The 16381-nt window shown below is 31.8% G+C and overlaps 1 protein-coding gene across 1 annotated transcript; it reads left to right on the top strand.

Annotated features, from left to right (window-relative positions):
• Window positions 1-6412: 6412 nt before the first annotated feature.
• LOC133291511 (uncharacterized) lies at window positions 6413-15228 on the top strand. The gene is made up of 17 exons (XM_061489781.1): window positions 6413-6625; window positions 6795-6916; window positions 7753-7798; window positions 7881-8038; window positions 8215-8332; window positions 9342-9424; window positions 10537-10596; window positions 10833-11075; window positions 11793-11889; window positions 12062-12112; window positions 12204-12284; window positions 12558-12629; window positions 13403-13465; window positions 13625-13777; window positions 14308-14365; window positions 14462-14514; window positions 14604-15228. Exons 2-17 carry the CDS (start codon window positions 6816-6818, stop codon window positions 14688-14690), a joined length of 1524 nt encoding a protein of 507 aa, XP_061345765.1. The 5' UTR covers window positions 6413-6625; window positions 6795-6815; the 3' UTR covers window positions 14691-15228.
• Window positions 15229-16381: the final 1153 nt, after the last annotated feature.

Here is a 16381-nt window from a genome sequence, read left to right as displayed (position 1 = left end):
AAACATGTACAGCGAATGACACAGGTAGCCCACGGTCTCAATGGTCTTAGCGAGTTGCTCACAATTTTCATAGTTCCATGGGTTCTCTGTAATTGTCTGATCAATTTTTGGTTTGGGTCGACCCAAAATATTATGTAGAAATAAGGACAGTAGAATTAGTTTATCATACGCAGCCACGCGATTCGGGAGTAAACATTTGGTTCTACCGATGCACTATGCATCGGTTCCAAAAAAGCAAAAAAGTTGGGATAAGGATGGAATAAAAATGAAACTGTAGATTAAAATGGGAAGAAAACTTACTTTATTTAGAAAAAAGATGTGCCCAAGTGGGTGGCTTTTTGACCACTATAGCCTTTTTTTAATAATTAATTACCAAATTGACCCTATTTATAAACTATTTCAAAAATTTAACCTCTCCAGAAAACATAACACCAATCTGCCCCTGTTTGACCGTTGACCATGAAGCCTACCCGGGTACACCCCTACCTACCCGGGTAAATTTTAAAAAATTTTACCTACCCGGGTACACCCCTCCCTACCCGGGTATATTTCTTGAATCTGGAAAATGTTTGAATTATTTACCCGGGTAGAGAGGGGTGTACCCGGGTAAATAATCATAACTCAAGCTTTTCTCTTCTTGCTTTTCTTCTTTGTTTCTGGTTTCTTTTTCAAACCTTGCAGAGTCATTTTAAGAATGGCCAATTTCTGAGCATCTGAGACAACCCTCTCCAACATCTTCCTCTTGCCATCTTCAGTTGTCTCTTTTACAGTTTTCCACAACTCAAGCTTGTCAACGCCCAATTCCTTCACCTCTAATTCTGAACATTTTTTTGAATTGTCTGACTGGTGACATGTAATAGCATCCTTTGTTGGAGCAGAACCTTGATTATTTGCTTCACTAATCTCAGGCATATGATCCAGTGGAATATTTTTCATCAATAACCTGTTTTCAGATTTTGTTCTCCATGCGTTAGTCCTTCAATTTAGAGATTTTCATTTGCTGTTCACACAAAGAGGATGGGCGCACACAACCAGTTTATGATTATTTACCCGGGTACACCCCTCCCTACCCGGGTAAATAATTCAAACATTTTCCAGATTCAAGAAATATACCCGGGTAGGGAGGGGTGTACCCGGGTAGGTAAAAAATTTTAAAATTTACCCGGGTAGGTAGGGGTGTACCCGGGTAGGCTTCATAGTCAACGGTCAAACAGGGGCAGATTGGTGTTATGTTTTCTGGAGAGGTTAAATTTTTGAAATAGTTTATAAATAGGGTCAATTTGGTAATTAATTATTAAAAAAAGGCTATAGTGGTCAAAAACCCCCAAGTGGGTACATCCGTTTTACAGAAGAAAATTTCGCGATTCGAGCCAATCACCTTGATCATGTCAGTGTATTTGTTCGAATAAATCTTTGGTATTATTGTTATATTAAAGATTTAATGCATCCCACCAATGAAAATATTATATGTCAGCTAAAATATTTTTTTTTTCTATTAAATTTTTCTCTCTCCTATGATATGTAAAGCTCTCGTCATAGGATGTACTGAATCTAAGTACAACAGTAGTATCAAAGATTTATTCTCTTTGTTCGTCAAATTTGAGTGACCTTTTCCTGACTCGCCTCATTTGGGTTTATTAAGTCAACTATAGATTAATGATTGGGATACTAATCCTGGCAATGCCATGCTATGCTTCTACAACATGATGTTATCTTAGCATGATGTATGGCGATAATCTTGGAATTAAATTACAATTATGTTGAATCCAATTAAATTTTGTCTAATCTAATTTTTTTTATTGGACCATGGATAATTAAGCCTTTTTCGTTGGCGTTGTGCAATAACAACTGAACTTGTCATTTTCTTTTTTCGACGCGCCAGGGTAGAAGCTACAAAAATGCACCTTTTTCAGTCAATCCTAGATACAATTGTGCCCCTTGCTAAACGCTATCAGTCAAATTTTGTACGTTTCTTTTTTATGTCAAAATTATTCGTTATTTTAGATAAAATTATGTTATTTTAAGAGAGATAGACATAAAATAATATTTTTTTATTTAAAATTTAAATTAAAAAAAAATTGCTCACTTTCTTTCTTATGATTTTCATTTATTTTGTCCATCTGTCTCCTAAAATAACATAACTTACGTCATTTAAAATGAAAAACATCAAACTTTTCATTTATATTTTGGTTGAGCTGGAGAAAACATCTGTTTTTTGACCCTGGAAAATTCGTGTGAGCTTTCACAATTAAAAATAGCAATATAATTCGTCAAACCACAATATGAAGTGCCCTGTCGATTTCCGTGGAATCAACTTCCACTTCATTGTTTTCCTTATGCATCAATTAGGATAACATTGAAATATGGTTCCTTCTAATCTTTTTCTAAGTTGAAAGAAAGGTTGAGGCTCGAGAAAGAAGCGTTAGTGGAAGAGATCAAGAGACTCGAGTTTTTGGTCAAAAAGTATGGAGTATGTTGCACGCAGATCATGGTCATTTTTCTCTTAACCTTCAAGGAAGTTGTCTTGATTAATAATTTATAGATGATGACTAGTCTAAACTCATTTTGAAGTTTCCTTGATGCAGCCACTGCACTCTAAACAGATACAAGGATTGTGGTCTAATTTGGAAAACTTAATTATCAGTTTATAAGTACTTATTAATGAGAGAGGATGTTATTAAAATATGAGTGTACTCATTTTTCACACTGCAATGATACTTATAAATAAAAAGCATCTCACAAATTTCATAACCATTCATCACACTTATTTTTTGTCTCTTATCGATGGCTTATTTTCTTTCGTGGTTCTTTGCACAATTTTTTTAAGAAGAATCATTTTCATTTTTCGTATGAGTAGTATGATATCTTTATAAAACAATTAATTTTAATAATCTTTTTAGCACTGAATAAAAAAATATTAAATAAAAAAGTTGATGTTATTGATTAAAAAATTAAATTATCTTGAGAAAATAACAAAATTGAATACTTTTCTCAATTAGTAATTAGGAGGGTTTAGAATTTTTCTTTTCATATTTGAGATATGGAAAAAGAAAAAGGAAAGAGGAAAAGAATAAAGTTTTTATAAAGTATGCTTGCTTGTAAAGTGATTAAGTGAATTTTAGTGGGTTAAAATTACAATGTATTATAAATTAAATTAAAAATGAATGCACCCTTATTGATACATTTTAAGGAAAATTCAATTTCAAGGATTTTCTTTTTAAGAAAAAGGGATATGATAAAGAGAAAATCTTGTATATTTTATACACAAGTTGTTTATGTTAAATGAAAAAAAAATGAAGATTATTATTATATTAAATATTTTACAATATTTTTTTCTATATTATTATTTTTCATTTAAAATGATATTATGTCAATTGTTGATTGGTTCAATTTACAAAATTTGTGTGAAAAAAAGAATACACGAGTCTATGTGGTTCCATGATGTGATACATATCAGTCAAATGAAAATGAATCATCTAATGTTTTAATTAACATGATTATGTCAGGTGGGGGAATCTTAACAATATGAAGGAGAATTAACGGTAATAATTTTGTAATTACCTATTCTCATATTTTTTTCCTCTCTAATTTTATATCACCATTGATCTACCTTTATATAGTTATAATTTTTTAACATAACATGATTATGTTAATTAACATATGGGATGATCTATTCCTTGTTCAAATAAAGAACATGTTTAATGTCACACGAATGTATAGTTTACAAATTTTTTAGGGTGAATTATACAAAACTACCCCATACTTTGATTGTTTTTACAAAATAGCGCCCCTAAACTTCTAATTGCAATAATTTATCCCCTCATACTATAATACGGAAATATTAGTCTCATGTGATAGGAGACAACAAGTCTCTTCTACATACTAAAAAAAATGTGGGGTCCACTTTAAATTTTTACTTTCTATTTTCTTATACAGTGAAATCCATATAAATTTATAAGTGTAACATGAGATATTTTATCTCCTAATATTATATAAGAAAATATAATTCCGCTATAATATTATAACAATTAAGCATATTTCACCAAGAAAATATTACCCTGATTCTTGACGAACCCCACCAACAGCCCCTGTCTGTTGTTGTCGGTGTCTATCATCATATGCTGGCTCTTTGTGTTGCGACTCTCCCTAAATGGATGGATTTTGATGTTGTGTTGATAGGTTTGAATTAGCTTATTTTGAATCATTTTTGTTTACAACTTTAAGTTTAAGGTAATTTAAAAACATATTATCTTTTTACTCTTTGGGCCAGGATATATTTACTATAAAAAAAGTTTATCACTTTTATAAACAATCTAATTATCGTTAATTTCAGTCAATCTAGTGATTATAATTTATAACCGTTGAATTGATGAAAATCAACGATGATTAGATTAACTGTAAATGTGATAAAAAAATTTTGTGGTCAATATATCCTTCCCCTTTTTCTTTTACCAAACATGCACCTGCACCTGGTCTAAAATCTATAACGGGCTAATGAAATTAAGCTGGGAAAACTAATAGTGCTACGAGATGGGTTTTGTCCTTAAATGGTTGGGTAAAAACGAAAAAAGAAGTGTTGGAAGAGAAAGTAGTAATCTAACTCTGTTGGTGAATTGAGGGAATAAGAGTAATTTTGTCTTTAACTGATAAAAAATGCTTAATTGCTATAATGTTATCGTATGACTGTATCAGGAGGTAAATTGTTTCAAAAAAAGTTTAGGGTGTATTTTGAAAAAGCAATCAAGTATAGGGTGGTTTTGTATAATTTACCCAAAATTTTAAGGTTCAGATAGAGGCTAATATAGCATATCTTAATAAAAAAAAAACTTTTAAGGTTTGTGACGTTACTCTGATCCTTAAATAGGATAATCTCAAATTTCTTAAATGTATTAAAAAAATTTTTATGGTAAATTAATCACTCAGAAATCAATATTTTTTTTGGTGGTTCACAAATCAATATTTAGTGTTATATAAGTACAAATGTACAATAGTTTGTTGTACTAAAAAAAAAAGTACAATAGTTTGTATACAAAAAAAAGAGAGTACTATCGTGAAATTATAAAATAATAGGATTATGTTTATCTCATTTTATATGAGATAAATAATTTTTTTACACACACAAAAAAGATGAGTATCACTCTTTTTTTCTCTCTACTCTTACGTATGGGTCTCACTTCTCCTACAATATAAAAAATATATTTCCCAAAATAATATCCAAGTCAACCATATTAATTGATGGGAAATATTACTCTCCTTTCACATGAGGTAACTTATCTCATTTTCTCTCACTTCGATTTTCGCACCTTACTTTTTTTTCTTTTTCTTTTTTCTTACAATAATGGGACCCACTCATTTTCTCTCTACCACATAAGATAACTATCTTATGTGAAAGAAGATTAATAAAACCCTTAATTGATTCATTCCTTGTTTGAAATTTTAACTTTAATGATGCCTAAAGATAGGCGTTTACCAAGCGTTTTCTTCCTTGCATATGTTGGTTTTTTTTTTTTTCTCTGTCATTAATTGCAGGTAATTTTTTTATAGAAATGACCAAACATTAAAAGTCCATAATTTATAATTTACACGCGTCTAAATATCACAATATGAAGATTCATTTAAAAATAAAAATGGAAAAACAATATTATAAGAAAAAAATAAAATACTTCTTATTTTCTCCAGATCTAAAAAGGTTTTCAAGATATCTCTTGATATCACACACCAAAAAGGAAAAATATTATATTTATTATTATTAAATTTTAAACGTTAGATTTCTATTAATTTAATTGTTATAATTTATTAAAAGTCAAAAATTAATTAATAAGTATGGTTGAATAAATTATATTCTATTAAGGTTACATAGTAAAAAAAAATAGTAAGTATAACTTTTTTCTATTTTTTTTATAAAACACATATATCCTCCACAATAAAGCCTTGACGGGTCAAAATTAATACTTTAAATTTTTTTAAGGAAAAAATGTTTGTCATTTTAAATCAAAATTAATACTTTAAATTTTTTTAAGGGAAAAATATTTGTCATTTTAAATGACATAAAGTTATGTCATTTTAAGAGAGAGTCAGACACAGAATTTTTTATTTATTTAAATATTTAATTAAAAAAACCATTCACTTTCTCTCTCTCATGATTTTTATTTTTTTATGTGTATCTTTTTTTTAAAATAATATAACTTATCTCATTTTGCAGTTTTTTTAAAGTTTATTTTTTTCTTGAATAGCGTAAGCAGTTTATTTTCTTGAAAGTCCAATAACAGTAAACCATTCCAAACAATTTGGCATAATTCGCGAATATTTTTGCTTTTCTCTGTGGGGTGAGTGCGACCCTCTGGATCCGGTACTTCAATTTCGGTTGGAGCAGCCACTTCTTCATGTGCTCATTATATTATATACACCAAAACATGGATAGATAGAGAGAGATAGGATATATAGATAGGACCATTCCATTCTTGTTTAGTTTCAGATAACCAACCAAATTTCACTGTCCATTCTTATTCTTCCTAAATCTCTCTCTGTCCAATCCCTTTGATTTCACCAAAAAGGGCACAACCATTCTTCATTCAGTTAACATAGCACAAGCTCAAGCTCAAGCTCAACCCAGTTAACTCACAAGGTTCAGTGACATCTCCGCTTGCACTACACAACGCAGCTGTTTTCATTTCGCAAAAAGATATCATTTTGACGAAAACCCATGTTTGCTTTTCTGAAAACAGCATTAAATTTGCAATCTTTAGAAATCCCATTTGGTCTGATTCTGTGTTCTATTGTTTTGTTTTGCTCAGATTTTGTGTCTCACGGTCAACATGGAGATCGATAAAGCAATTAGAGAGTGTGAGGATCGAAGACTTCAGACCAAGTACAAAAACGCCACCAATGTTATTCAGAGAGCTTTGGCTTTGTATTCGTAAGTTCTTCTTTATCTCCGAATCACTATGACTATGAGCTGGCCCATGTAATTTATGGGTTATTATCTTAAACCTTTTCATGACCTTGGTTTGAATATTATGTGTGAAGAATTAGATTCATTTGCTCGTTTTCGTTGGATAGTATAAAGCAGAAGAGGAAAATAATGTTATGTACTGCTGACTTGATTTTTGTAGTTGTTTCAATGTGGATAGATATTTGATTTTTGTCGGATCCATTTGATGAGATTCTGGGGTAATATTGAATTCCCTCCCTTGATTATTATTGTCTGAGGGACAAGCTTTTTTAAAAATGTTTTGAGTCTGTTGACTTGAACATAGTCTCACCGGAAATTCCATTGAAACAAACATGTAATGAATTACTGTCTGCACATGAAGTTCCACTTGATCTTAGTTACTTGAAAGTACTTTTAATGGTGTTATCTCAAAACTGGAAATAGCTTTTATGTTGTTAGTTTTATGTTAGTTTATGAAGAAAGGACAATATGAGCTCCGTTTGTTGTTAACTTCAACAGAATATCTATTCTAAACAACTTTACGACTCTTACTGCTTCATGGGAACACTATTTCGCATTGGGTGGCAGCAGAATGAAGGATTTAAACTTGATTGTCTTAGGGATAAGTCCATTGATCATAGAGTGATGCCCCCTAATTTTTGGTGTCTTTTTGCTACTTCATTTGCTATAAGTCATAACTGATTTAAATTATAAATGGAAAAATTTTATTATCTTTTATGACTTGCATCTTTCAAATCTGATTGTCCTTGTTAATGTAAGTTGACCGATGTCTGCATGTATTAATATATTTCTTGCTACAGTATTGAGGAGGTTGCCTTCAGTTTTAATGGTGGAAAGGATTCAACGGTAAGTTTTAATGTATGTAATCTTTTAGCGTCCATCAGAATCTTCGAGCTCATTGATGGAAAAATCGAGTTTTGGCATGTAGGTTTTGTTGCATCTACTCAGGGCAGGCTATTTCTTGCATCAAGGGGGGCATAATAGTGCCAATGGGGATCTAAAAGATTTTCCAATTCGAACAATATATTTTGAGAGTCCTTGTGCTTTCCCAGAAATCAACTCATTTACCTATGATACAGCTGCTACGTGAGTGATCCTTCTTCCTTTTTACTTTTGAATTTATTTGTAATTGTCATTGCCATGTAAATAACATGGAAAAGTGATCTTTTCCTCCCTTTTTTCTATTATTCTCGTACTTTTTCAAACTTTTAGGCTTGTTCTCCTCTGGAGGATATGGCAACTAATGATTTTTGCTTGAGCAGCTATGGTTTGCAAATTGACACCATTCGCTTAGATTTCAAGTCTGGTTTGGAGGCTTTGCTAAAGGATAAGCCAATTCGAGCTATTTTCCTTGGAGTTCGAATTGGAGACCCTACTGCGGTACCCTTATTTGTTAACCATTACATAACTTTTTTGTTTTAAAGTACATATTCTCTGACCTGCTATTCATCCAAAACTCCATGTTGTTTTATGAAAGCGAGATTTTACTCAAAAGTGCTTGAGGCTCTACTAAAACAAAATTTGGAAGCAAAACGCAAAAGTGAAGATTATTCATGCTATATATAAATATCCTTAAAAAAATTATACATACATATAACTATCATTGATACATGATCTAACGGAAAAATTAAGCTACATACTCATTACCCAATTAGTTGCTATCTAGTAAAGGTAAAATAGCTTAAACTATCACTAGAACAATACTTATTTATTATGGTATAAAGTGGTACATGTGATTATTACTTCTAAATGTTCCCTACCGTGGCATTGTCACTAATCTCATTATAGAGAGCAAATAAAATCCATTATATAATGATCATTAGACATATGTATAAGTATAATTTAAGATGTTCAATACTACAACTATGGAACAATTTCAGTATACATGAATGTCTCGACTGTCAATTTCCCAACTATAAGGAACTCAAAATCACTTTAATTTGCCCATAGAGAAAAAGGAAACTAAGCTTGGTTTCCTCAATTTTTGGTATTAATCAGAATCTAGGTGAGATATCATTCTAAGCTGTTGAGGATAGGAAAAAGTGCCCAAGAGAAAAATCATCACTTTAAGAGCATAGAATGGTTGTGAATATTGAACTTAATCAATACATTTGACAGTATACTTGTTTGGAGGTTTCCTTAACTTTTTTTAAAATATATATGTTTTGACATGTTGGGCCATATTCAATTCAATACAATATGAAAATATAAGGGTATAATTGCTAATGAAAAGCTTGATAGTACCACTTTTAATGCCTTAAGGAGTATTTTAGACTTGTTCATTCAAAAGCAATTTTGAGTACGTAAAACTGTATATTTGATTACCATGGTTTTATTAAACTGAAATATTGCCATATGCTATTTATACATGTGTGCTCCAACCTTGCAGGTTGGTCAAGAACAATTCTCCCCTAGTTCACCTGGTTGGCCACCTTTCATGAGAGTGAATCCCATTTTAGATTGGTCATACAGGTTTGGTCCTTTGTTACATGCTATTTCTTTTTACTGCTTTTTATCAAATAAAATGAACCAGTAATCATATTTGGTGCTGCTTTGTTTCTTTTTATTAGAGTATATACTTTAATACTTTTTAACTCTTATATGATTGAGAGAACACACCGACACCAATTAGCTTGGGTTAAAGGTGCTGTTGATGTTGATGTATGTATATGATTGAGAGAACAAAACAGAGAGAAAAATATCTTTCTCTTAACCACATTAGTGATTGGTGCTAACTTGTCCTGAAATCCCTTCATTTGATAATAAATTTCACACTTATTTGTTATCACGTATTTGTTACTGTTGGGTAAGATGATTAAGGTCCCTAAACATTAGTATTTGAGACAAAGATCTGTGATTATTAGTTGTGTTGTGTGAATAGTGGCACTATTAGTTACACCACCTTACACCTATTTCCAAATTTATTTACTTTTTAGCACTGTTATTCCCACTACTTATACGTCTAAACTCATCCTTTTTGAAGACAGCCATAGCAGTATTCATGGTTAACTGTTGTCCTTGATCCAAGTTCTCTTAGATTTATAATGTTTTGGCATTACAAAGACTTTCATATTTGGTTAACCTTTTAAGTGAATGGCTAGAAAAAACCATAATGCCTCAGGTAAAAGCTAAAGGGTAGCTGGTTGTCAAAAAAAAAAATGACTTTACTCTAAACGGATTGTTAAAAACTTGTTTTTTGATATAGCCAATGGCATTGTTTGATCCAATTAGTCAACCCCACCTAGTGGAATAAGGCTTGGTTGTTTTGTTTTTATAGCTTGCATTATACCTTTTTTTTTCAGTAATCAGAATTTTCGGAGAATAATTTTTTTTATTTTTTTTTATTTCTGTTCTTCAATTTTAACTTCTTATTCCCCTAAAAATCTAATAACTATTAATTGCTAATCTTAGAAATTAGCTAAATAAGTCAGGGAATTATTAGGTTTCCTTCCTCCAAGTTACATGCTAATTTGATAGTACTATCACTTGAAATCATAATTATTGATGTTGATGCTTTTGAAATATTATAATATTAATTACTTCATATATAGTTATAGTATTGACTTGCTTATATTTCTATGCAGAGACGTGTGGGCCTTCCTTTTAACTTGCAAGGTGAACTATTGCAGCCTTTATGATCAAGGGTAATACTCAATAGATATGCTGGACCTTATTGTTGGATTTAATAGTATCTGCCTGCCATATGTCCCCTTTTTGTTTAAATTTTTTGAACCAAATAAAAGACTTAACTAAATAACCCTAACCGGCTTCTTTGATGCACCATTTAATAAATGGTCCATCATTGTTCACATTAAGTTCTAGTTGTTTGTGTTTATTCAAGGAATTTTGGTGTGCAATTATTTCCTTATTATTTGTGCAGTTACACTTCAATTGGGAGCATCTATGACACTGTTCCCAACTCATTATTATCCATTAGCAATTCTTCCAATAAATTCAAACCAGCATATTTGCTTGCTGATGGAAGGCTAGAGAGGGCAGGGAGGGTTAAAAGGTTATCGTCTACTTGTGGACAACTTCCTGCAAGCAATGGCTTGGCTTGTCTGGATTTGCATAAAAACGGCATGCTCACAGCATCAATCATTGCTGTGGGAGATGAGATTCTGTAAGTACCTTGACATCACATGGATAATTGGATTGTGTGGAATATAGTCGAAACTGTATCTTATATGAACTCATAATGTTCCATTGGGTGATTTCACATATTTATTGGATTATTTACCCAGTTTTCAATTTTCACTGTATCAATATGCAATGGTTTAACCTTTGTTGAATTTCTTGATTGTATTCTGCGTGACTTGTTGCTGATTGACATAGCTAGAAGTAAGCAAACAATATCCTTTTTTTATTTTTTATTTTTAATTTTAAGTAATCTAACACCCGGGAGTATTAATATGCAATGGTTTAACCTATTGTTGAATTTCTTGACTGTTAGCTGAGTGACTTGCTGCTGAGCTTCCAGTTATATCTTGACAGAGCTTCTCAGTTATTAATCATGAACAAACAATATCCTTTTTTAATGTGAAGTAAACTATTTGGAAATTATTTCAATAATCATTTGAGGAATGAAAAGATTCTATGATAACATAAATTTTTTAATCTCCAACTTGTCAAGCTGTGCAGTGAACTGGTTAATTTTTTAAGATCCTTCAACTGTTTGGAAATTATTTCAATAATCATTTGAGGAATGAAAAGATTCTATGATAACATAAATTTTTTAATCTCCAACTTGTCAAGCTGTGCAGTGAACTGGTTAATTTTTTAAGATCCTTCAACTGCTTTGATAATGCTCTCCTTTTCTTTACCCTGTTTCATAGCTCAGGTTTGGCATTGTTGTGGATCAGTTGGGACCTTATTTGTGTGGGAAGCTGCATTCCATTGGTTGGTCTGTGCTGCAACTTTCTGTTTTACACAACAATGTGAGTAAATTTCTGCAGAAATCCTACCTGTGTGTGTATGAACTGTTCCACTTTGCAGACATCAGCACTTGAAGGTGTTACTATGAGTCTGGATATCAAACCATATGCAAAGTGTAATATAGGCGTTGTTCACCTAATAATTTTATGGTTTATGACATGTCTTTTGTACCAGATAGATTCTGTAGCCGAAGAAGTTGAGCGACAGAAATCTATAAGTGATATGGTAATTTACAAATGCTTAGAAAGTTACATGAATGACACTACTTGATGATGATATGACGGTTCAGGTTATTCATCTGGCCTGGTTTTTGTAGGTATTTATATACGGAGGTGTAGGTCCACTTCATTCAGATGTTACCATAGCAGGCATTGCAAAAGCTTTTGGTGTTCGTTTGGTGCGTTGCTTCCTTCAATTGTTATATTTTTCAATTTGAGGCTTACTATAGTTATTCCCTGCATATGCTGCATCGACCCCCACATATCTTATTGGTTCTTTAGTGTGGCATCCTTGAAAGTTGAAATTTGACTTTAGTCAAGCTTCTGCTGACTTGACTAAGGCATTCATATGAGCATACCAGCATAGCTTTCATCATTAGTTGCTTTTGATTTATCATAGTATTGCTGAAGAATTTGATGATCAGTGTACTGGTGACTGGAATTTCATGTAGGCTCCTGATGAAGAATTTGAAGAATATCTCAGGCATACTATTGGTGATCAGTGTACTGGTGACCGGAATGAGGTAATTTACTTTAGAAAAGCTAGGTTTTTTTTTCCTCTTTCAATCTTGCAATGTTTCCCCACACTCTTTGGGTGTGAGACTAATCCTCCTTTGGCATACAGAGGCAATCCCTCCCCACAAGTGCTTTTCTATTGACTTAAACTCTTGACATGTAAAGGCCCCTCAACTGCTAGTTATTTATCACTTACAAAAAAAATAAATAAAAAATCTACCTTGGTTTTTGTTTTAAATTATAATTTGTCATGTTGTGATTGAAGAAAGAACCTGGTAGATTTCAGTTTTCTAATACGAGGAGAGGGTGAGAAATATAGCATTTTTTGAATATGATTGTACTATAACTTAGGATTGTACTGAAAAATTGTTTTATTGGTAGGAACATTTGATAGTTTGACGTATGGTTTTCACACTAAAGCACACACAAATGGCAGGATCATAACTTTTTAACAAGGTCCAATCCTTAACAGTTTAACACCTCAGCCTAGAGGAAGTCCCCCAGCACTATTGACCATTTTTTTTAAATACTACTTTATTGTGTTTTTCTTTTTCTTTTTCTTTTTGGGAAGTAGTGAAACTCTTGACCTGTTGTTTATTAGAAGAACAATCTTATATGCTATATCTTGATTACAATATTTCTTCCTTTTGTGTCTGAAATAAGGCAAGGCATCAATGTGCATAGTCAGACTTAGCTTGCATTACACAATATACTTCTGTGTGATGACAGTTGTAGTATGAAATTGATTGATATTTATCCATCCTTGTCTTCCCCCTTTCAGATGGCTCAATTGCCTGAGGGCATAACTGAATTATTGCATCATGACAAGTTGTCCGTACCCTTGGTATGTCTTTCACAAGAAGTTCAATCTCACATCAAGGAGAAACTGACAAAATTTTATTTGTATTTATTGTTGTGAGCAACTCCTGTATTGTATATAATAATGAAAACAATGAAGGAATACTGGTTTTAAATTGTTTGATATAATGCGTGTTTCTTGCAGATCAAGTGCCAAAATGTAATAGTACTAAGTGCAACAAATGATCTGGAGCTGGAAAAGCAGTGGGACTGTTTGATTGAATTAACAAAATCTAGTGACCTACTAACGTTGCTGGAACCGTATGTTTCAAAGCACGTGACAACTTATCTATCAGATGTATGTGTTAACTTCCATATATCATGATATATCTGGCACGATTTTATTCCCTTTGGCTTTAAGATTATTTGATACTCTCTCTTCTTTTTTTTTTATATATTCATCTGATACAATGCCTGCCTTTGCTTAAAATTCACTTGTAATGCTTGTGCTGCAAGCTGTATCTGTGTGAAACTTCCCTTTGGTGAGACTCTCATTATGTGTTATGCATATATCCCTCTCCCCTCCCTCTTTTTCTCTCCTGTGTTTTTCTTTTTCTGTAGTTTTTGGGACTTAGAGCTACCAATTGGCCTATGCAGATGGAAGTATGAAGCATTTGATTTTGCTTGTATGTTAATAATGATCAGAAGTGCAAACTGCAAATGATGTGGCAGTAGTCAATTTTTTTTTGGATTAAAGTAAAATATTTAATAGTAGCAGTAAGATGCGGCTTATTCTGATAAGAGAATACAACATCTATATGCTGTGTTTGCCTCGTTTCTCTTTAATTTTCCTTCCACTGATCTCATATTGGGATATCTAAACTGCAGGTTGAAATTGCTCAACCTCTGTCAAAGCTTTGTCTTGAATTTCCAGACCTTTATATTGGTATAAAGTTTATGAATTGTTGTGATGTTTGCCAGTATATGAGTCATTATCCATCTTAGTTTTTTTTTAATTGTGTTTGTTCTTTGGAACATCAAGGGTGTTACCGCAAAGCCAGACATGGATCTCTTATAGTCAGTTTCAAAGGAAAGGTACAATGAAACTTCCATATTCTAGTCTTTGTTGTAAGAAAAAATGTAGGTTTCTGTGGTTGATACCAGCCTTTCTACTTTGGTGACAGGACCAAGCACGCCTTGAATCTGCTATAAAAGCTTTACACAAGAAGTTTCAACAGAATGAGAATGTAGCTTTCATGGAGATGAACTAGGATGATGTTCTACATGCCATTATGGTCCATTTCTACTGGATGCCAACAGAATCAGAATCTTTTTTGGGTGGGGATCATATCATTCTCGTATTATCTACAAATATAAGATGCATTGGGATGGATAAAGATGGACTTGGAAGAAAATCATTGGTGCTGCTGTCTTGGTAAAAGAAAGAACAATGGTGCAAAGAGGTGACTGAAGCTTCAATTCTATTGTGATACACAACACATATGCTTCAAGGGGATTGGACAACCAATTGATTATTATTGAATTATTATTAAATATTCTCAATTTGCAGCACTGGTCTACAAATAAATATACAGGCTTTTTCATTGAAAATTCCATCAGTTAAACCTTTAAATTAGCAGCTGGAATTGCATCATCAGCTTTGGCTGCTATTTACCTGACTTTGATGTTTATTCAAACATGCTTGCTCTCTCTATAGCTGGCAAGAAGCAAGACCATTTGGTGTATGAACCATTTAGCCAATTTTTTTAAGGGTTATGTTTATCTCATTTTACATGAGATAAACAATTTTCCTACACACACAAAAAAAGATTGGGTCCCATCACTCTTTTTTCTCTCTCCTCTTATCTGTGGGTCTCACTTGTAATTTTATTTCTACAACATGAGATAACTACTTTCTTACAACATAAAAAAAATATTTCTCTTTTTTTAACCACTTAATAACGGGGCATGGCTTGCTCACTGGAATAACGTGTTTATTGGGAAAGTCACACGCCTGAAGAGACTAGGGGCTAGACATTTGTTTTTTTCGAGTAAGTAATGATAAAAGTTTGGTTTTTTTTTTTTTACTATTATTTTAGATTTGCCTCGCATCAACTTACAATGTTCAGGGAAATTAATTTCTCATCGTTGTTGATTATGGTTTGTAAATCGAGTTTGTACAAAAGGTACCTTTTGATTTTTTCAACTCATTGGGGTGAGTTTACCCGCTTTGTCACGATTACCAGAAAGATTAAAATCGAGGGGAAGATTATCATTACCATTATTTTAAGTTTATCACTTTTTATTATTTGTTTGATTATTATTGGATTAATTTGAAAATAATGGTAATTAATTTTTTTCATTTTTAAATTGTTAATTTTAAGTTGATCTAACGATAATCAAATTGGTAATGAAAGTGATAAATTTAAAATAATGATAAACATAACCGTCCCTAAAATTGAAATTATTAATATAAGAAATACACTTCTTTAACCTCTAAACTCTTACGTCTGAATTTGAAAAAGAATTCTATCATATCTTTGTTATGGCAATGCAGTTCTAAATGATCTATTTTAATTGCATGATCTAGACAGATTATTTACCCAAAGATGCAGTAGTAATTTCTTTTGGTGTAAATTTGAGTAAACAATTGTGTAAACTAAGTCACACCGACCCAAAACCAAACGACTAAAGTGTGAAAAGATAAAAAGAAAACACTAAAAGATGTGGAAAAGAGAAAAATATGAAAAATAAACTGAATTAGTTCATTTTACTTTTGCCTAATTTGCTTATGAACCAAATACATATTTATAGGTTTCTAAATTAATTTTAGACTTGACTCAATTAAGCTAACCCTGAAATTAATGACAAAAATTTTGGAGAAAAATATCTGTCCTTTAAATTATGGTCATTTTAGTTAAAATTAATATTTTTTATTTAAAATTTAAATAAAAAATACTCA

This window comes from Gastrolobium bilobum, unplaced genomic scaffold (genome assembly GCF_033153095.1).
Source record: "Gastrolobium bilobum isolate Gb01-03AN ecotype WA unplaced genomic scaffold, APGP_CSIRO_Gbil_v1 utg3161, whole genome shotgun sequence".
NCBI classification, from domain to species: Eukaryota; Viridiplantae; Streptophyta; class Magnoliopsida; order Fabales; family Fabaceae; genus Gastrolobium; species Gastrolobium bilobum.
This window is presented reverse-complemented; position numbering and strand designations above follow the sequence as displayed.

What these genes read in the sequence shown, in the direction of transcription:
- LOC133291511 (XM_061489781.1), top strand. Translation starts at nt 6,816, where the DNA reads ATGGAGATCGATAAAGCAATTAGAGAGTGTGAGGATCGAAGACTTCAG. An exon ending in AAGCTTTTGGTGTTCGTTTG is followed by an intron (nt 12,285 to 12,557) that starts GTGCGTTGCTTC and finishes AATTTCATGTAG; the next exon opens with GCTCCTGATGAAGAATTTGA. An exon ending in GTACTGGTGACCGGAATGAG is followed by an intron (nt 12,630 to 13,402) that starts GTAATTTACTTT and finishes TCCCCCTTTCAG; the next exon opens with ATGGCTCAATTGCCTGAGGG.